The 21,322-nt window shown below is 35.8% G+C and overlaps 3 protein-coding genes across 4 annotated transcripts in view; all 3 read left to right on the forward strand.

Moving 5' to 3' along the window:
• LOC107595997 (annexin A1-like) overlaps window positions 1–4,174 on the forward strand; it is a 7,726-nt gene extending 3,552 nt beyond the window's left edge. For both annotated transcript variants that reach the window (XM_016286598.1, XM_016286600.1), the window contains exons 6-13: window positions 158–248; window positions 331–410; window positions 508–564; window positions 2,459–2,552; window positions 2,665–2,760; window positions 3,065–3,123; window positions 3,247–3,369; window positions 3,550–4,174. In XM_016286598.1, coding sequence (XP_016142084.1) covers window positions 158–248; window positions 331–410; window positions 508–564; window positions 2,459–2,552; window positions 2,665–2,760; window positions 3,065–3,123; window positions 3,247–3,369; window positions 3,550–3,606 — 657 coding nt within the window. In that variant the 3' untranslated portion in view covers window positions 3,607–4,174. The remainder of the gene's footprint in view (window positions 1–157; window positions 249–330; window positions 411–507; window positions 565–2,458; window positions 2,553–2,664; window positions 2,761–3,064; window positions 3,124–3,246; window positions 3,370–3,549) is intronic.
• Window positions 4,175–4,251: 77 nt separating this feature from the next.
• On the forward strand, window positions 4,252–11,241 carry LOC107595998 (annexin A1-like). The gene is made up of 13 exons (XM_016286601.1): window positions 4,252–4,307; window positions 4,490–4,563; window positions 4,719–4,830; window positions 5,168–5,262; window positions 5,836–5,949; window positions 6,167–6,257; window positions 6,339–6,418; window positions 6,532–6,588; window positions 9,638–9,731; window positions 9,831–9,926; window positions 10,308–10,366; window positions 10,801–10,923; window positions 11,041–11,241. Exons 2-13 carry the CDS (start codon window positions 4,519–4,521, stop codon window positions 11,095–11,097), a joined length of 1,023 nt encoding a protein of 340 aa, XP_016142087.1. The 5' UTR covers window positions 4,252–4,307; window positions 4,490–4,518; the 3' UTR covers window positions 11,098–11,241.
• An 840-nt stretch (window positions 11,242–12,081) lies between these two features.
• pcsk5a (proprotein convertase subtilisin/kexin type 5a) overlaps window positions 12,082–21,322 on the forward strand; it is a 38,684-nt gene continuing 29,443 nt past the window's right edge. The window contains exons 1-14 of the mRNA XM_016286615.1: window positions 12,082–12,243; window positions 14,068–14,172; window positions 14,438–14,551; window positions 15,922–16,056; window positions 16,896–16,972; window positions 17,111–17,199; window positions 17,390–17,562; window positions 18,157–18,369; window positions 18,457–18,557; window positions 18,893–18,996; window positions 19,420–19,537; window positions 19,672–19,860; window positions 20,538–20,674; window positions 20,867–20,986. Coding sequence (XP_016142101.1) covers window positions 12,082–12,243; window positions 14,068–14,172; window positions 14,438–14,551; window positions 15,922–16,056; window positions 16,896–16,972; window positions 17,111–17,199; window positions 17,390–17,562; window positions 18,157–18,369; window positions 18,457–18,557; window positions 18,893–18,996; window positions 19,420–19,537; window positions 19,672–19,860; window positions 20,538–20,674; window positions 20,867–20,986 — 1,837 coding nt within the window. The remainder of the gene's footprint in view (window positions 12,244–14,067; window positions 14,173–14,437; window positions 14,552–15,921; window positions 16,057–16,895; window positions 16,973–17,110; window positions 17,200–17,389; window positions 17,563–18,156; window positions 18,370–18,456; window positions 18,558–18,892; window positions 18,997–19,419; window positions 19,538–19,671; window positions 19,861–20,537; window positions 20,675–20,866; window positions 20,987–21,322) is intronic.

Here is a 21,322-nt window from a genome sequence, read left to right on the forward strand (position 1 = left end):
GTGTGTATATATATATATATATATATATATATATATATATATATATATATATATATATACTGTATATTATGTTATGTTATACTTGTTAGTGACAGTTTTCACAACCATCCAATGTTTTATTTAAAGATTTCTGTACTAAAATTCAATTGTTAATCAGGATCTTGGGACAAAAGAGGCTGTCTTAAGTGAAATTCTAGGGACCAGATCAAACAAGGAGATCACAGCGATGAAAATTACTTTTAAAGACGGTAACAACACAGATCCAAATACATACATGTACTTCCTGAATGCAAATGTGTGTGTAGCTGCTAACTTCTTTTTGTCGTAAAGTCTATGGAAAGCTGCTGGAGGAACAAATTAAAGGTGAAGTTAGTGGAGATCTCGAGACTACCCTGCTTGCACTTTGCAAGGTACAGAAATTACACTGTTTAACTTTAGTCTATTTATGTTACACCATAAGAAAACTAAATCTGTTATGTGTACTGAATATATATCTCATAACATCAGGCTACCAGGAGTGAAGATTATAATATTGACGATGGGCTTGCAAAGAGTGACGCAAAGGTACTGTGACAGATTCCACTCCAACACTGTAACAACTCGCATTAACTAATGTGATTAAATGAGCTGATTCGTCTGGGTATGATTTAGACTCAGACGAATCAGCTCATTTAATCACATTAGTGATGATTATTTTCAGTAACCTGTTATGAATTTGGATTGGTATCTGGAATATTGCGTTCATTTTCTCCATGGACTATAGTGTATGTTTCTGTAGAAGCTGTAAGTCAGTGCTATTTGAATTAAACAACCTCAAAAAGTACAACAGTACAGTTATGAGTGTGATATTGCTTTTATACAACATTTATACATGAAAGTTAATATTGAGTAACTTACATTTAGACAAAATGTAGCTGTTTAAAAGTGCACTACTGCCATCTTTGATTGAAACATAAAATTGCAAGTTATTGCATTTCTTGTTTTACGTCAGCTGTGCTTTGCATACACAGTTTTTGTACCTTTGTCTTTTAGATTTTCTGATATTTTTTGCTTCTAATCAAATGTTTTGTTGTGATTCATTTTGGAACTGGGTGGTTTAGGGCTGTGAACTCTTTGTTTTTTACACCTATTGAGTAAATTAATGTATATATTATGATATATGTGGAACCACTTTAAAAAGGGTGATTATTGGTGTATTTACATATATTATTTTAACAGGCACTTTTATCTGAAGCATCTTTGGATAGCACATGGAGACAACCGTTTTAGTAGTGCTACAATTCTGAATTTCTATAGTAAACTAGAATTGTTTTTATTGCTATTGAAGTTAGTTTAACCTTTATTAAGCCTTAAGCAGAGTTAATGGAAGTGAAGAGGAGTGACTGGGCGGTTGTTGAGATGTGGATGTGATGTGGATAGTGAGGATTATCTGGTTGAACAAGTGCTTCATCCATAGTTCTTAGCTGACTTAACTGCCGTTACCATTGTTGAATCCGGCTGTACATTGATGTTGTGGTTAACTTATAGACTTGTTGAGATGACGAAGAGTTCTCTCTTTGCAAGGTTAAGCTGAAGGCGCAGATGTCTAAGTGGAAGGTTAGATAGCCTTCCCGGTCTTCAGGCCGGGACTACATGTAGCAGTGATAGGAGAAGCTGTGTGGCTTTATATTTGGCCCAGTGAAGTTGTGCATATTGAGAAGAAGAGGGGACCAAGCACTGAACCCTGAGGCACCCCAGTACTTAGCTAATTAAAATATTGATGGATTTGCCTTTTGAGGTGAGACTCAAGACAGCAAGGTCCAGTTATTGTAATGCCCAGTTCAGAGAAGATGGACGGGAATATCCGGGGCCGGTTGCCCCAGTTAGATGTAAAACAAAGTAAAACAGTACAGTTATGAGTGTGATGTAAAAAATAGTTGGATGTAAGCCCTATGCTAGGCTTAGCTACATCCAGCTTAGCTACGTCCAGCTTTCTGATAAATATTTACACCTGTTGCACCAACTAAATCTATGACCAGGAGTAATTACACTCAGTGTAGGCATAGGAGACACTATTCACACTGCAATGGCTACAATTACTAATAATAATGAACTGGATTGCTCAAGACATTGTAACAAGTGAAGCCACCATGCCATGATTTTATTATATAAACATTTTCTAAGTCTGCGTTTTTATATCAAGTTTCCCTGTACATTCTCATGACAGATTTATTCAAACATACATTACAAATGAAGACGAAATGTTAAGTAAGTTATAATGAATGAAATATTTGTACATATTTATCAAAATTCTCTTCTCTATAGTTATGTTTCTAGCTGACTATCAAGTTTATGTACAATGAAAGTCTTTCTTGTGGTAAATGTGACATTATGTGACATATTGTTCATAAACTGTTTTACTGACATCTTGTTGGTTTTCTTGTTCGGTGGACTCACTCACTGTCTCTGCTTTGTACAGGTTCTGTTTGAGGCAGGAGAGAATCGGGTTGGTACTGTTTGCTCTGTCCTAATTAATGTCCTCACATCCAGGAGTGAAGCTCAGTTGTGTAAAAGTAAGTGGAACATCTATGGCAGAATACAAATGTTACATATATGATTATTTTTCAGAGAGAGTTGACTTTATGTTTTTAGGCACTAATAATGTTATTTAAAATGTTTTTGCAGTTTTCCAGTATTATGGCAAATACAGCAAGGAGGGTTTGGCCAAAGCACTGGAGAGTGAGCTTCATGGAAACCTTGAAGACTGTCTGATGACCCTGGGTATAGAAACACGCCTTCATTTTAATCTGTGTGTATACGGGTGTGTGCGAGAGATTCTAGACATGTCAAATGCTTCAGCAATAGAAAGACTATTCAAAGCAAAGCTTTTAGGAAGCTTGTTTTTCCAGCTTTGCATGTCGAGAGTGGGTATTGTCAGCCTTATCACACAAACCCTTGTCACACAAAGATAGGTACAAAGATACAATAATAACTAAAACAAGCAGTATGAAGTCACATCTTCTGTTTGTGTGCACGCAACAGCTTTTCACCAAAACCTCAAAACATTCTTATTTTTTATGTTTAGTGAAGTCTGCTTGGAACAAACCTGCCTTCTTTGCAGAAAGCCTCCATCTGGCTATGAAGGTAAAGTTGCAAAGGAATTCATGGAGTATATTTCAGTATGCCCATGTAGTTGTGTTTTTGATATTTAAAATATTCATTTATTACAAAATTTCACATGAATTTAACTGTAATGTGGACTTCTAGGGGTTAGGAACCAACACTGATACACTGACTAGAATCATTGTGAGTCGTTCAGAAATTGACCTGCTGAAAATCATTCAAGAATTTAAGAGGATGTATGGCAAAACCCTTCAGGAGGCTATTCTGGTGAGTCTCCATAATTTGAAAAGCTCTAACTAACTAGCTTGAAGCTAACATGAAATAAAAAATGAGACCATTTACTTCACATCCACTATGGAATGAAATTGTCACTTTTCACGATCCAGTCACTTCCCAATGAATTCAATCAGGTTTGCCCCTACATAAATCCTTTTTCTGGTTTTACAGAAGGAAACAAGTGGAGATTATGAGAAGATTCTGCTGGCTCTCTGTGGCACTCAATAATCATCTCTTACATGTCTGAATTATGTGAAAAACATCTGCAAATTCATTGCATTGTTATATTACCTACCCATGTCAGCACAACTTAATCCCACATAGTTGGTTTATGAAAACTGTTTCATTTAAATTTGGAAAAAAGTCAGTCATTGTGCACACTGTAAGTGTTATTGTCAGTATAATATTCCTAGCTACAACTTCAACTACTATTTTCATAGTAGAAATCCAAGTGCTTATTACAGTTTATTACAACTGTATATTATTATTGTTGTTGTAACAAATCACTATGTAATCCTGGCAATATTTTACATTGCGATGAGCATATCGGTTAGCAGTATGTGAGAACTGTGACTTTATCTGTGTTTCTATTCTCATAATCAAAGAGACAAATTCCACAACCAATAAACTTCAGTTTAAAGCATCTGCATCTTATGCATTATCTAGTGAACAATATCATTGCATATGCAAGTTTCAATGTAAGGTTTGTTTTGTGTTAGGTCTAGACTACAACTTGGGGTGAGCACAGCAAACACATTAAATGATAGATTATCACAAGCTTTACAGACAGGTACAACCAGAACAACCTGGTCTATCTTGACCCAGCCCAATTTTTTTTTCGATGGGTGTGTGTAAGGAATAAAAAGACAGTTTCTGTTCCTGAAATTACCCACTTCAGATCAGCTCTTACGAACTTCACAGAGGAACAGGTGAGTTATGTTTGTAAATGCATTTAACTGCAAGTCTGTAGCTTACCCTAATTAACATTGCCAACAAGTATTCATGATGCTATATTCATAATGAAGTGATTGATGATGTTAATGGAATTGATATGTCAATCTACAGTATATTAATCCAGACAATGTTTGCAATAACTTCTTCATGTGCTTAGTTCTTTATAGTGTCTTCAAAACTCTCAAGATGGCTTTTTTAAAGAAATTATTTGAGCAACAAAAAGATGACACGGTAAGTAAATACATTACCTTCATTATGGTCATTCAAACAAATGTGGGTAAAACATTAGGTAGGTCTCCTATATGTAATGACTAACTCAAGCACACCTCAAAAGAAACCTACCATTAATTATATGTACTTATATGTTGCTATATATTTCATCTCAGGGTTTTAGACCTGCTCCTTTTGAGACTGGATATTTTGGAACAGTCAAGGCTGATCCTAATTTTAATGCCCAGAATGATGCTGCAAAATTAAAGAAAGCCATTGAGACCAAAGGTAAAATGCAAAGTTAAACACGTTTAATATGCTCTGTTGAAACTCAAGAAGTTTTGCAAATGAATTGTTTGTGTTGTTGCATGTTTGGAAGACACACCTCACCAATTATGTCATAGCAGGAAGAGTGCTTATATACTTTTACCCAATATATAGCTCTGTTGGAACTTGTATTATAATGCTTCCAGCTGTAATGACCTAATTTACCAGTGATTAATTAAAAGGAATCAAGTGCACTCATGTGCAATTGCCCATTAATACCAAGATCCAGCAGTATTACTCTGTAAATGATGCTCATGTGAAAACAGCTGCTCAGGTGCCCTGTCTTCTTCTCATGAAGGTGTGGATGAAGCCACTATTGTGGAGGTGATAGCAAAGAGGAGCAATGCACAAAGACAACAGATCAAAGCAGCTTATCAGCAGAGTGCAGGAAAAGTAAGCATATCCACATCCTTTAAAACCTTTTTTTAAGTATTCAGTGTTCATTGAATCCAGTTACTTATTCATCTGTTACTTATTGAAGCTTTCCATTCCACCTTAAATAACATTCGTTAATCGCTAAATATAACACTGAGGCTTCATACGTAGTCTAATTTTTTTTGATGCACCAAAAATAATGAAAGATTAACAATTGAAAATTTTTCACTTTAGCAATCCTTTTGTATGGACTGTATGACAGTATGGGACAATACAGATGAATGAGTGAAAGTAATATATTGTGCCATCTGCCAATTTCGGTTCAGGCTTTCTTGGTCATTGAAATGGTTGTCTAAAATGTCTTGTCTAAATGACAATGGTGGGTTCATACACAGTCCAAGGTTTTAATGCTATCTAAAGTTTTTTTTTTATCAACCCTTGAAAGTGACATACGAAGCAACATACTGTAGATGAGTGAGCCAAGGCATTTACAGTATCTGTAGGTCCAAGTCAATTCCAAGTTGTTGTTTTTTTGTGTTATTTTGTACTAATAGCTTTTTATTAATTTAATGTTAATTTATTAATCCTCAGGATCTGGCAGCTGACTTGAAAAAAGCTCTGAAGTCAGATTTTGAGGAAGTGGTCCTGGCCTTGCTGCTGACTCCTCCCGAGTATGATGCTTTTGAAATGAAAAGAGCCATGAAGGTACAACTTGTAACTGTTCTTATTGCAATATATGCAATATTCTTATATATATATATATATATATATATATATATATATATATGTGTGTGTGTGTGTGTGTGTGTGTGTGTGTGTGTGTGTGTGTGTGTGTGTGTGTGTTGATTTTATTCAAAGCCTTACTAAATACTTAAATCTACTTACTAACACTAAAATGTCATTCACAAAATGTGATAATCAGGGTGCTGGGACAAGTGAGGCCGTCCTAAATGAAATTCTGGGGACCAGGTCAAACAAGGAGATTACAGCATTGAAGAATTCTTACAAAGAAGGTAACAAGAAAGATTTACAAGCATACTGTACATGTTCTTCCTAAAAGCAGAGGTAGCTGCTAACCTCTTTCTGTTGTACAGTCTATGGAGAGCTGCTGGAGGAAAATATTAAAAGTGACATTAAAGGAGATCTCGAGACTACCCTGCTTGCCCTTTGCAAGGTACAAAAATAACAGCTCAGTGACAGTTTTGTTAGAGAACAAGAAAATAATATTTTATGTGTATTGAATAGATAGATGATGACATATTGCTAATCAATATCTAATAACTTCAGGCTACCAGGAGTGAAGACCGTAACATTGATGATGGAATGGCTAAGAGTGATGCAAAGGTAAAGATTCTTCACTTACTCTATAGCCAGTGATGTTTGTCAGCTGGTCATTACTGCAAAATCTCAACTCTGTACTTAGGCTTACTGATTTGTTGTTCTTCAGATCAGCGTTTCCATTTTCATGTGTTGCTATGGACAGTGGTCCATTATATAATTTTGCAGTCATTAAAAAACTATCTGACCACTCAATGTTTGACCCAACATAATCAAGTTTTGCACAAAGCCATGTAATAAGCATTATAAATGGAAACAAACAACGGGTAACACTTTAGAATAATGATCCGTTGTTAACAAGTAACCATGCAGAAAGCAATAGGTAGTACTATATTAAAGGGATAGTTCACCCAAAAATGAAAATTACCCCATAATTTACTCACCCTCAAGCCATCCTAGGTGTATATGACTTTCTTCTTTCAGACGAATCCAATCGGAGTTATATAAAAAAAAAAATCCTGGCTCTTCCCAGCTTTATAATGGCAGTGAGTGGGTGTTTCTTGTCAATAGTCCAAAAGAAGTCCAATAAAACGCCTCCATCCATAATAAAAAAAAGTGTCTCGCACTGCTCTGGGGGGTGAATAACGCATTGATTCTCCTGAAGCGAATCAATGCGTTTTTGTAAAAAAAATATCCATATTTAAAACTTTATAGACCATAATCTTTAGCTTCCGCTAACTGTCGTACGCGTGTTCATTCCGGCGGATGACGTAGGCGTAGCGTAAGGTCCCTTTAACACAGAACTTAATACTATTAACTAATATGGAAGCAAGATTAACTAAGCAGTAAGTAATAGCAAATTTAGGACAAAGGTTGTTCCTTATTAGGTTTTGATAATTACTATCAACTAATAATATATCTTCATTAAGAACTACTTGCGAACTATGACCAATTAATAAAGAATAACCAATTAATTACTAATCACAATAATAACATGCCTATAAACGAATCACTCAAGCGTTACCTTGTTGGCCCGCAGGAATTACTAGTTATCTGGACCATGATTTTAAAGTGAAAAACACGTTAACAAGTTAACCCCTCACTAATTACTCAAGTGGGCTGATAAGGTAACGCTTGAGTAATTATGAGTATTATTGAGTATATATATATATACTGTATATATATATATATATATATATATAATTATTGAGTATATATATATTATATTTTAATGTATTTTATATCTGACACATACATCTACAGCCATGCATTTCTGCGAGGCACTAGTGATATTCCAACAGACATTATAATCTGGAAGATGTGGTTTTGTGCTTAACGTAATATAAATGCAGTCAATGTCTTCATTAAGGATGCAAATTGTTTTTGACGAGAACATCATGGTTTATATTTATATCCTAAAGAGAAGTCCTCCCCAGGATACTGTCACTAAAGGTAGGTCTTTTAGAGTCAGAGACATATTGAACTGACACTGAAAAGATCATAATAGTGAAATAATTTCAGCATCACTTTTGAATTATTTACATTTAATGCAAATTACCATTATTATTATTATTCTATGTCTAAGTTTGAAATAAACAGAGAACATACGTCCATCATTCGGTAAGAGCAGTAGTCACAATCTCAACCTGTAGCCATATTTGGGGGGATATAATATTCATAAATTAGTTTCCACGAAGAACCCATTTGAGGCGCAAGATTCTGAAAAAGACATTTTATGACCATGTTAAGAATTTTAAAAAGAAAATTGTTCACTTTTTTAGACATGTTACTGTTATGATTAATAATTAATCGTTTATTCTTTATTAATTGGTCATAGTTTGCAAGTAGTTTTCAATGAGGATGTTTCTAATTAGTAATTATCAAATACCTAATAAGGAACTACCTTTGTCCTAAATTTGCTATTACTTACTGCTTAGTTAATCTTGCTAGAACTACTTGCGAACTATGACCAATTAATAAAGAATAACCAATTAATTACTAATCACAATAATAACATGCCTATAAACGAATCACTCAAGCGTTACCTTGTTGGCCCGCAGGAATTACTAGTTATCTGGACCATGATTTTAAAGTGAAAAACACGTTAACAAGTTAACCCCTCACTAATTACTCAAGTGGGCTGATAAGGTAACGCTTGAGTAATTATGAGTATTATTGAGTATATATATATATACTGTATATATATATATATATATATATATAATTATTGAGTATATATATATTATATTTTAATGTATTTTATATCTGACACATACATCTACAGCCATGCATTTCTGCGAGGCACTAGTGATATTCCAACAGACATTATAATCTGGAAGATGTGGTTTTGTGCTTAACGTAATATAAATGCAGTCAATGTCTTCATTAAGGATGCAAATTGTTTTTGACGAGAACATCATGGTTTATATTTATATCCTAAAGAGAAGTCCTCCCCAGGATACTGTCACTAAAGGTAGGTCTTTTAGAGTCAGAGACATATTGAACTGACACTGAAAAGATCATAATAGTGAAATAATTTCAGCATCACTTTTGAATTATTTACATTTAATGCAAATTACCATTATTATTATTATTCTATGTCTAAGTTTGAAATAAACAGAGAACATACGTCCATCATTCGGTAAGAGCAGTAGTCACAATCTCAACCTGTAGCCATATTTGGGGGGATATAATATTCATAAATTAGTTTCCACGAAGAACCCATTTGAGGCGCAAGATTCTGAAAAAGACATTTTATGACCATGTTAAGAATTTTAAAAAGAAAATTGTTCACTTTTTTAGACATGTTACTGTTATGATTAATAATTAATCGTTTATTCTTTATTAATTGGTCATAGTTTGCAAGTAGTTTTCAATGAGGATGTTTCTAATTAGTAATTATCAAATACCTAATAAGGAACTACCTTTGTCCTAAATTTGCTATTACTTACTGCTTAGTTAATCTTGCTTCCATATTAGGTAATAGTATAAGGTTCAGTGTTCATGTAGCACTACCTATTACTTCCTGCATACTTGTTAACCACGGACCATTATTCTAAAGAGTTACCTAATGTAGATACTGACTGTCTCTGACTTTGCTATGTTGTTGTTTCAGGCTCTTTTTGAAGCAGGAGAGAATCGGATTGGCACTGTTTGCTCTGTTCTGATTGACATCCTCACAAACAGGAGTGAAGCTCAGTTGTGCAAAAGTAAGTGGAGAACTCTGATTCCTCTTCAGAGATAGTTGATTTCTATGATATGCCATTTTGGTTCTTTGAGGCACTAACAGTGTTGTTTAAAATCTACAGTTTTACAATATTATGGCCAATTCAGCAAAGACGGTTTGGCCAAAGATCTTGAGGGTGAGCTGAGTGGAAACTTTGAAGACTGCCTGATGACCCTGGGTAAATATATAAGACTTAATTTAAGTCTGTGTGGGTGTGTGAAAGAGAAATAGTCGTTTTAAATGCTTCAGTGGCCATATGAATGAAGGCAGCTCTATTAAAACTTTTTCAAAAGACAGGCCTGTTTTTCCAGCTGTGCGTGTTGAGGGTGGTTTCGTTGAGGGTGGTTTCATTCTCACACACAAAAACTTAGGTTAGGTACAAATATCCAAGATTAACTAAATTTATGTAAAAAAAATATTGAACATTGTTCAAATTCATTTATAATTATAATTAATAAGAAGAAGAAGAATTATTATAATTAAAGGAATTAATTAATTTGTTTGTTTGTTTGTTTGTGTTTGCATTAACAATGTTCTTACTGTCTTTTTCATGTTTTAGTGAAAAGTGCTTTGAACAAACATGCCTACTTTGCAGAAAGGCTCAAACTGGCTATGAAGGTAAAGTTGCAGAGAAATTCATGAAATGTATTCCATTTGATCGATTTTTTTCAGAGAATTTCTGTGTTGTTTTTTTATCTGCTCCAATGATCAAAGAGGCTAGAACCCAATTTCTGAAGACTTTAAAATGACTTTTTTTCTGGTCTAAAGGATAGCAATCAGGGTGTCAACATCTTGATGAAGAAGACTTTGTTCAAATCTATTTATCACTATATTAAGCAAATTTGCATTTTCACAAATAACTGGTCAGATTTGGCATCTCAACTAATACCATTATAACTGCATTACAAAGATTGAGAAGTTTAACATTTTCTTTGGTACAAGTGCTAACTTATCCTGTTATTAACAAATGGACAAACCAACAAAAATAGCTGCCAACAGAATTCAGTCACGTCATCAAATCAAATAAACTCTAATATGGTCTTGCTTTATAGGGACTGGGAACCGACACTGACACGCTGACTAGAATCCTTGTGAGTCGTTCAGAAATTGACCTGCTGAAAATCATGCAAGAGTACAAGAGGATGTATGGCAAAAGCCTTCAGGAAGACCTTCTGGTGAGTATGTGTAACTCATAATGGGTGATCTGAAAAGTGTGATCTGCATTTAATTTCGCGTTCTTAGATCACTCGTATTTAAAACCTCAATGAAAAGTGGCTTCTTTGTTTTTACAGAAAGAAACAAAAGGGGATTATGAGAAGATCGTGCTGGCACTCTGTGGGACTCCGTAGACAACAATAAATATCTTCATTCAACTGGATCATGCTAAACACATCTGTTCATTACATGGGTGTATTCATGACCCGTGTAAACGTCTAATCTCCTCAGGGTGTGGCTCTTTAGGAGTGTTTCATTAAAACTCGTTGTGCAACTCATTGTGTAATATTTTTTCTTTGGCCAGTACACTCAAAGGCATGTGGTTTAAGTGTCTCAGGATACTTTAAAGTAACATCATTAATTAATTGAGAAAAAAAAAAATTCTACATCTACATATCTATATTTGTGCAAGCAAGCTGTATGATTCTCAAAGTTTTTGACATTTGAATGTATACTGTCACTGAAAACATACAGTTGTTGTTGCCATAAGGAGCTATTTCTTCCTGATCTGACCACATATTTTGGTGTAACCCAATGCATTGAGGTTTATTCTTGATATTGATTCAGTTCTTGAGTTAACGTGAATAAAATCGATCAATTCAGAAACACGGTTTTAGATTACTTGAAGGTAATTATATTTATACACAATGTTTACATAGAAGGCATCAACAATTATATGTAAAACTAAATATATAAGAAAAGAGAAAAGAAATAACAAATAGGAAAAAATAAATACAAATAAGCATTTGGCTAAATATACAGCAAGCAAATAATATTAAAAAGCACATTGATCCAATGCTGTTTAATATAATAATGTCATGAATGGATGTTAGGCCTATTATCCAGTGTTCCCAGTGTTTCCTGTTTGCTGTCCGAGCACACAGTGCACCTGTAGAAACTGATAGGACTGTAATTGGAGAAGATGTGCCACGGCAACAGATGCAGTGGAGCCATCACAATGAAGTAGCACTCACACAGTAAAACGAGGTCCTTTAGGAACTTTTTTACAATCATTTGACAGTCCATGCTATTATAGACAATGTCAAGTCACTTTTTAATGAGAAATTTTCAATGAGGAGTGTCATCAGATCAATATTTCTGCATGAAGCTGTCTGAAGATGTCTCCTACAGCACTTTTTCCATATGCATTTTTACTTTGGATTGGACTCCAATGTGTCCAGACAAAAATCTTCACAAACCGCTGGGCGGTTAAAATAACTGGAGGTTCTGATGCTGCTGATCTTATTGCAGAAAAATACGGATTTGTGAACATGGGCCAGGTAAGTGCACTGCAATAATGCTTTGCCAGTTAAATAGGTTTCATCTGTTAACATCTAAAAAAAAAGCTTGACAGTCTCCCTTTTTACAATATAAACTGGTAATTTTTTAAACTTTGTATTAATTATTTAAAATGCGTGTTTCCAGTATTGAAATGCTTATGTATCTCAAAGGCTTATAAAAAAACATAATGTGATTTATCAAAATAGATGCTTTTGTGTCTTTATGTTTTCTGCATGATCCCAGAACTGTAATTGGTAACTTTTCATCATGATACAGTGATGGTCACAGTTGGTAATACCATGGTAAATTGAAAAGCAAATCCATGTGGAATTTTATTCAAGTCATGCTTGAATTACTGTTAAAGTAGAAGATGATGTTTCACCAGGTCCAATTATTGCCATGATAAAACTTCATAGACAAACTCATATTCTTATGAACACATTCTGTGCAAACACAAACTCTAGTCCTTGTTCCTAGAATTTGTCTTCTTTCAAATTAGCCTTTCATTCTTACCGAGCCCATGTCTCTGGGTCACTGGCTCTTGTATAATAAATGTGTTTAACCATGCAAGACGAGCTCCTAAACTCGTTGGCATCTTATACCCTACTTCAGTAAACCAACTGGCACACTTTCTTTTGTCTCCTCGGAGAGAAAATAAGTAAGGAACTTACTGTGCAAATAAATATAACAATTGTAAATTTAAGAGATATAATTTAATGAGACAGGACACTAATTTTTAAATGACACTCAAGATTTTTAAATGTAATTTTCACTTAATTTAATATTTGAGTTTAAAATTAGAGAAAAAAACAGGAACAAAGTTGTGTATAGGAATGCATTTGAAATGGAAACTAGTCTATAAGTCAGGCTAATGTACAGTAAAACTGTGTAAAATGTAAAACTGTCAACACATATACTACAGTTCAAACGTTTGGGTTCAGTACTGTTTTTTTTTTTTTAAATACTTTTATTTAGCAAGGACAAGACTGGAGTAATGGCTGCTGAAAATTCAGTTTTGCCATCAAAAGGGAGTGCCTTGATAAGCATAAGAGACTTCTTTCAAAAACATACAAATAAAATTGTTTCAAAAGATGCTGTGAGTAGAGCTTGGAATATTCCTGCGCTCTAAAAAATGCTGTGTTAAATATAACCCAGCGCTGGGTTAAAAAGGGACAAACCCAGCTATTGGGATGTTTTGACCCAGCTATTGGGTTGTTTTGACCCAGCGGTTGGGTTTTTCAAAACAACCCAACCGCTGGGTCAAAACAACCCAATAGCTGGGTTTGTCCCTTTTTAACCCAGTGCTGGGTTATATTTAACCCCGCATTTTTTAGAGTGTGTAGTGTCACTTTTAGGCCAGTTTTAATCCCAGTGGTTTGTTGTGCAATGCATCATGGGATTTCTTTGGCCCATGGTCACTATTTGGGTTTCCTGCTCTGTGTGCTTTGTCTAATTACGCACATGTTGTCTTTGGTTACATGTAGATACTGGCTTCCTCTACTGAGTCAAATGGAATGTGTAACTGCCGTCCACAGTGGGGCTGTTTAGTTCCGGTTAAATCTGGTATGGCTTCGGCCAACATTATAATGTCAAGGCACAGGGTGTCAAAGAGTAATCAGCAGCCAAAGTTTAAGCTCTGCTGAATCGTTCAGTGGTAGCTCAGGTTGCCTCTGATGGTAAGTCTATCAGCGGTGTTGGATAACCCGTTTGTTGTTTCAAAGGCATACGTCAGGGATGAATACATAATTTATATCTCTGTCAGTCACACTTGAGCAGCGCCTGTATATATAAAACACAATCTTCTTCCCCTTGTGTCACTGCAGATAGGTGGGCTAGTAGACCATTACCAGTTCCAGCACAGCAGCATTATCAAACGGTCCACAATTAAAAGCAGAGGAAACCACAGTCTCATCGCCACGGAGACCAAGGTACAAGGATCATATACCTTCAGTCACTGAGACACCACTGAATAGTTAACAAGTTAGACTACACCACCCTATAAACACCACACACACTTACCAAAACAGATTAAGAGAGCGGTACACCAAACCACATGGATGCATCCTTAAACTTGGCCAAAACTAAATGAGACAATGATAATTGCACTTAATTAATATTTCATTTAATTCACTGTGGTTTGCGAAGCATGATATGTATTCAGCAGCACATCATAAATATGTTCTAATGCTAAAGGTGAAGTGGATCCAGCAACAGATGGTTCAGAAGAGAGTAAAAAGAACTGACACAATGGACCAAACCCATGCTGCCAGCTTCAATGACCCTGAATGGGACAACATGTGGTATATTGTTAGTATGCAACACATTACAATCAGAAATGTTATATTCAGTTAAAAGACATTAATAAACTGAACAATACTAAACTAAAGTAATATGTTCAGAAGTGTTATATCATATTGAAATATCCCTTGCATACTTTTAAAAAGAGTACCTTTATGGAAACAATATAGTTAAAGGGGTCATATGACGTTGCTAAAAATAAATTATTTGGTGTATTTGGTGTAATGCAATGTGTTAATGGTTTAAGGTTAACATAATGTTCATTATTGTTTCTCCTCTATGCCCTGCCTTTCTGAAACGTGTCGATTTTCACAAAGCTCATCGGTCTGAAAAGCGAGGTGTGCTCTGATTGGCCAGCTATCCAGTGCGTTGTGATTGGCCGAATACCTCAAGCGTGTGACGGAAATGTTGCGCCCCTTACCATACTGTGATGCCCTGTCAGTCTGGAGCGACGAGACAAAAACATTAAAACCCATTATAAACGAGGCATTTGTTGCATCCAGTGGGGACATAATTACGGATTATAATGACTTAAACTGTCTTTTTACGCGTTGCGTTGCGTATCGTGCTGCGGAAACATAAAACCCTGTCTGCATTTGTGATTGGAGAAACGACAAACAACAAGCGCTACTCTATACTGCTCAAAACTCGCTTTTGAATCGTCAGTGGCAAATTCTTTAAATATGAAAACATACTTACAAGCCGTGAGTCAGAAGCGCCAGACTGTCCTTGCAAAGTTGAAATTGCCACACTTTATAGAAACAGACACTGGCATTGTAGGCTACTGTCCCAGGAAACAGTCCTCGTCCTCCATAAAATGCGCTGCACACATCTGAATATTTGGTTTGAATTGTTCCGGAACAGTGTTGTAAATACAACTGAACCACTGATTTCTAGTTGTGTGCTCTTTTGGAAGGCCAAACAAAGTATTTCTGCTTTCATAACGAAACACACAGCGTCTCCACGACATGGCAGCGGCGGCAACAACAATACTACAGCGAGAATCAAAGTTATGCCTTCTTTCTTTGCGTGAACATTTGGGCGGTGTTATGCAAATCTTCCCACATCATGACATAGACATGTGGGGGCGTGTTTAAACGAGGCGTTTTAGGAGGGCGTGGACGAGTCTTAACTTTTATAAAGAATATCTCTTTGGATTTGAGACTTTAGTCTTTGCAACTTTATAGATCTTCTTTATGCACCAAGAGCTTGTAACACTCCAAAGAGAAAAGAAAAATTGAAATCGCATCATATGACCCTTTAAATATATTTAAAGTATATATATTGCATTACATTTAATGCAATTATTTGAATTAAGTGATAATCTGAGATGGATAAAAGCATGCTAAAACATGTTATGTTTGCCTTCTGTTCCATAGCACTGTGATCACAACTGCTTGACCGACATGAACATTCAGGCCGCCTGGCGTAGGGGCTACACTGGGAAAGGGGTTGTTGTTTCCATTCTGGATGATGGTATAGAAAGACAGCATCCAGATCTAAAACAGAACTATGTAAGTGCTTTGAGATTATCTGAGAAGAAATAACAAATCTCAAGAAATTAAAAATTAGATATCTGCATGTAGAAATCTCATAAAAATTTAATAATGGAAATAAATTGGGTTGTGTACATCATTTAAGGTTTACACTTCAGACTTTAGGATTACTCAAGTGAGAGATGAGTGACTCATACAATCTGATATACTGTATGTTTGTAATAAATAAATAAAACTCATCAATGTCAGTAATCTCAAATACTGGCTGAATAATTGGCAGTATATTGGCCTGTCAATAATTTTGATTATTTAAAACTGAGAGTAAGATATTCAAAATAGGAAGGACTGTTTATATGTTGTTAATATAACAGATGTTATTAAAGGGATAGTTCACCCAAAATTGAAAATTCTGTCATCATGTACTCACCCTCATGTTGTTCCACACCTGTATGAATTTCTGCATATGAACACACACACACACACACACACACACACAAACACTCACTCACTCACTCACTCACTCACACACACACACACACACACAAAATATATTCTGAAGAATGTTATATGAGCTTCTTTCTTCTGCTGAACACAAAATAAGTTATTTTGAAGAATGTTGGTAACCAAACAGTTGACGGTAGCCATTGACTTCCATAGTATGGAAAAAAAATACTATGGAAGTCAATAACAACTGTCAACTGTTTAGTTACCAACAGTCTTCAAAATAACTTATTTTGTGTTCAGCAGAAGAAAGAAGATCATCTAGGATTGGAACAAGTGGAGGGTGAATAAATGATGACAGAATTTTTCATTTTTGGGCAAACTGTCCCTTTAATGTGTCATTCTATCTTTATAAGGATGCAAGAGCCAGCTATGATGTCAACAGCAACGATCCCGATCCAACACCACATTATGATGCAACCAATGAAAATAAGTTAGTTAATTTCCACTGTGACTCAGTCTTACTCCCCTTTCACTTAGTCTCCACATATTTTCAATTTAAATACATTTAAAAAAATTAAGTCCTCTAGACAAAAATTCGGTTTTCCATTTCTTTGTGATTTCATGTAAGACATGGGACAAGATGTGCTGGTGTGGTAGCTGCCTCTGCGAACAATTCCCTCTGCATTGTCGGAATTGCCTACAATGCAAAAATTGGTGGTGAGTTATCAGAAGTGTTTGTTTATGTTTGTATACATATGTCTCTATGGCTATGTTTGGTAGACTATATACTGCCTATATGATTTATGCAACAATAATCATTTAGTACTGGTAGTATGTAATATGGTATTTGAAACAGCCTGTTATTGATATTTATGAAGCTGTGTTTCCCAATCTCTCCTCCCTGTAGGTGTGCGTATGCTGGATGGGGATATGACTGATATGGTGGAAGCCCAATCTCTGAGTCTGAAACAGCAGTATATTGACATCTACAGCTCCAGTTGGGGTCCAGATGATGATGGCAGAACAGTAGATGGCCCCGGCCCTCTTGCCCGGCTCGTTCTGGAGAAGGGCATTCGCAAAGTTAGTGTGTGTTTGAGCAGTATAGGGCAGTTTGAATCAAGACCAGACCGTACAAGACCCAAAGACCAATAGTAGACTCTCTACACCAGCTGTGGAAAGTAACAACATATTTTTACTATTGCACTTAAAGCTAAAATATGTAACATTTTGCCACTGGAGTTTATATTCAGAGGTTATTTGCAGAGGAACATTGTTTTGGTAATTGCAGTTGGTAATGAGTTGTGTGTACATGGATGTATCATGGCTAAAAAATTGCTTAAATTGTATTTTTGCTTGACACCAGAGTGTTAATAGTTTTTATATTTTATCGTAATATGTATATATATATATATATATATATATATATATATATTCCTCTTTGCATCTCAGGGCAGAAAGGGCCGTGGCTCCATCTTTGTGAGGAAATGGTGAAATGGTGGGCAGAGTCAAGACCACTGCTCATGTGATGGTTACACCAACAGCATTTACACCATCTCAGTGGGCAGCACCACTCAGAGTTTTTTTTTATTTTTTTGTTATATATATATATATATATATATATATATATATATATATATATATATATATATATATATATTCCTCTTTGCATCTCAGGGCAGAAAGGGCCGTGGCTCCATCTTTGTGTGGGCATCAGGAAATGGTGGGCAGAGTCAAGACCACTGCTCATGTGATGGTTACACCAACAGCATTTACACCATCTCAGTGGGCAGCACCACTCAGAGTGGCCGAAAGCCGTGGTACCTGGAGGAGTGCTCCTCTACTTTGGCCACCACTTACAGCAGTGGAGACAGTCACAGTTTAGGCGTTGTGAGTCAATCATTGTGTATTTGTTTGATACTTTGTCAAAAATTGTTAGTTTTTCCTCACTGGTTCCATGCATATATGGGTTTTCAGGTGACAACTGATTTGAGGCAGCGTTGCACTGATGAGCACTCTGGCACTTCAGCATCAGCCCCTATGGCTGCAGGAATCATCGCTCTCACGTTGGAGGCAAAGTAAGCAGTCATGGTTTATGCTCCGCCTGTTAGATGGAGTCCTCTATCTGTTAGATCTGGCAAGTGCTTTGTGGTCAAATCAAATGCGTCGATCTTAAGCCTAAACATCTTCCAACTGGCAAGAGTAAAACACATAGCTTGGATCACCTCATTGCAGAACTTTAACTCTTTCCATTGGTTCAGATTCGATCAGAGCTGAATTCTGCCATCATTGCTCATGGGATCTGTTTCACATACAGGTTTATTGAGCCAATCACGCTGTAGGATAAAATATTTACTGTCATTCCTGTTGAGCATTTGATGAATAAACTCATTTCTTTGTTCTTTGTCCTCAGTCCAGCTCTAACCTGGAGGGACGTTCAGCACATTGTGGTGAAAACTTCACGTCGTGGTCACCTGAGTGCTTCAGACTGGCAGAGCAACGGAGCTGGATATGATGGTAAAATGAGCCTGTTTATTAAACATCATGTATTTAATTTGGCTTAAAAATGAATCACAGCTAAAAAAAATAAAAAATCCAGCACCCCATGTCCTTCAAAAATAATAATAATAAAAAAGCTTTATTCAGATTTATTCAAGGTTTTTAGCCACAGTAGGTTGCTTGGAAAGGCATGTATTTTATACACAGCCATTTTTAATGGCCTTCGATTGAGAAAAATAGTTTTGGAACTGGATGGTGTAGTTACAGCATCTGCCAGAGGGGGTTGAACAGCATACTTTTAGTATGTGGTACATACTTTAAAAACATAGTGTGTGAGACGAGATGCAGTCATTAATCACTGAGCATGCAATTGCAGGGAAGATAAAGCATGCTTTCATTGGCAGTGTGTAATGAACTGTGTCATCATTGGCTGTTGTGTAGTTAGTCACCTTTATGGGTTTGGCTTGATGGATGCTGAAGCCATGGTGAAGGAAGCAGAGATCTGGAAGCAGGTGCCTCCTCAACACATGTGTGAGGAAAACGTAGTCCAGACTGCCAGGTAACTGTTTGCTCATAATCTTGCTCATTATTACCATATTTTTATACCATGGTATTTACATCGTCCTCCAAGATACTTAAAAGAATATCATAGTAATGCCATGGTACTTTTTCCTCTCCATTTATGCATCTCAGGATCATCAGTCCAGAGAGGGTGTTGAGGTCAGTGTTTAAGTCCTCAGGCTGCTCTTCTCAGCGTCTGCAGCGGGTGGTCTATCTGGAGCATGTGATTGTACGTGTCACAATCACACATCCTCACCGTGGAGACCTGTCAGTCACACTGACATCACCCTCTGGAACCAGATCTCAGCTTCTCACAAACAGGTACAAATATGCTGAGCCAGCTCAGATGGACTGGAATTAAAATAATAACTGTATTTACTGAAAAACAGTACATGATTCACCCTTCAAAGCCTACTATGTCATGTTTGATGAAATTTATGAGGCCTCCAAATTATTATTTGTTTAGCAAGTAAAAGGCCTTTTAGTGTAATTTAAAAAATGTCCACCAAATGTAAACGTGTCTTTTTGCGTTTAGCGTTTTATAAAGTAAATGTAATACATTTTATATTGTTAGTAATATTTCAAGATGAACACTGGACTGAAGGTTTAGTATCCATATATAATGTTTTAGAAAAATCATGTTAAAATATGAGTATCAAATATGATAAATCAGGCTTTTGAGGAATCTTTATTTGTACATCTCTCAATCATAAGATTTAAACATAACAAAAACTATGGTGCTGTGAACATAAAACTAAGCATTTAAATGTCATCTACTGAGACATACTGTAATATTGGGATATATAGAGTGACAACTGATATTTACAGTATGTACATTTCTGTTATACTGTTGTAAAGATCTTATTGATTTACATTACAAGCTATCAGAATTAAATTTTACTTGGCCATATAAATATCAGCAACTTCTCCAAATACACAATTTTCCCACTAATTATTTAGGATTATCTTTCAATTATTCTGGGACTATTTCCTCTCAGACCGAATGACCACTCCAACGAGGGCTTCCTTAAGTGGGAATTCATGACGACTCACTGCTGGGGTGAAAGACCAGCAGGAGACTGGATCCTGGACATCAGAGACACACCATCTCCACGGAGAAACGGCCGACTACAAGGTGCCCACCACCTTAAAAAAAAAAAACCTATATAATGATATACATGATTACCATATCCATGTAACACCATTTAATGGGTACTCCAACTTCAAGATACTTTAAAGTATAGTGTGGTAACATCCATGTTATAATGTCAAGTACAACTGCCATAGAATGTAGAGTAAAATGTTTTTTCTTTGTTGATTACATTAGGGAAACTGGTTGAATGGTCCCTGGTGCTTTATGGAACACTCACACATCCATACATTCGACATGAGCAGCCCCGCTCTGCCCAGCTGCTGTCTGAAGATGACATCCCAGAGGAGTACAATGGTGATTTACCTTTATAAGCCAAACAACTTTACATAATACAATTTAAATTAAAAATAATTACAATATACAGTGCCGCAACGAACTATGTGGACACTTAATGTATGAATTTCATAAAAAAATCTAGTGCAATCGCCAAAGGCCATTTAAGCAATATTAAAATGACCTTTTACTATCTGGGACACAGTGATTTTTTATGGATGTAAATCAGCTCCATTGTTTTGTTTGAATAGTGTGCTTGTGCTATTCGTCTGTAAAATAAATGCCACCTGGTTAGTCATTTTATTTTCTAATGCAATGACATTTATATATTTTTAAGAGCACTTAACTTCCCACTCG

This window comes from Sinocyclocheilus grahami, unplaced genomic scaffold (assembly GCF_001515645.1).
Source record: "Sinocyclocheilus grahami isolate Dianchi unplaced genomic scaffold, SAMN03320097.WGS_v1.1 scaffold212.1, whole genome shotgun sequence".
NCBI lineage: Eukaryota > Metazoa > Chordata > Actinopteri > Cypriniformes > Cyprinidae > Sinocyclocheilus > Sinocyclocheilus grahami.

Coding starts and splice junctions, on each gene's coding strand:
- LOC107595998 (XM_016286601.1), top strand. CDS start 4,519: ATGGCTTTTTTAAAGAAATTATTTGAGCAACAAAAAGATGACACG. Junction 6,419..6,531: donor CCCTGCTTGCCCTTTGCAAG/GTACAAAAATAA, acceptor TAATAACTTCAG/GCTACCAGGAGTGAAGACCG. Junction 10,367..10,800: donor GGCTCAAACTGGCTATGAAG/GTAAAGTTGCAG, acceptor CTTGCTTTATAG/GGACTGGGAACCGACACTGA.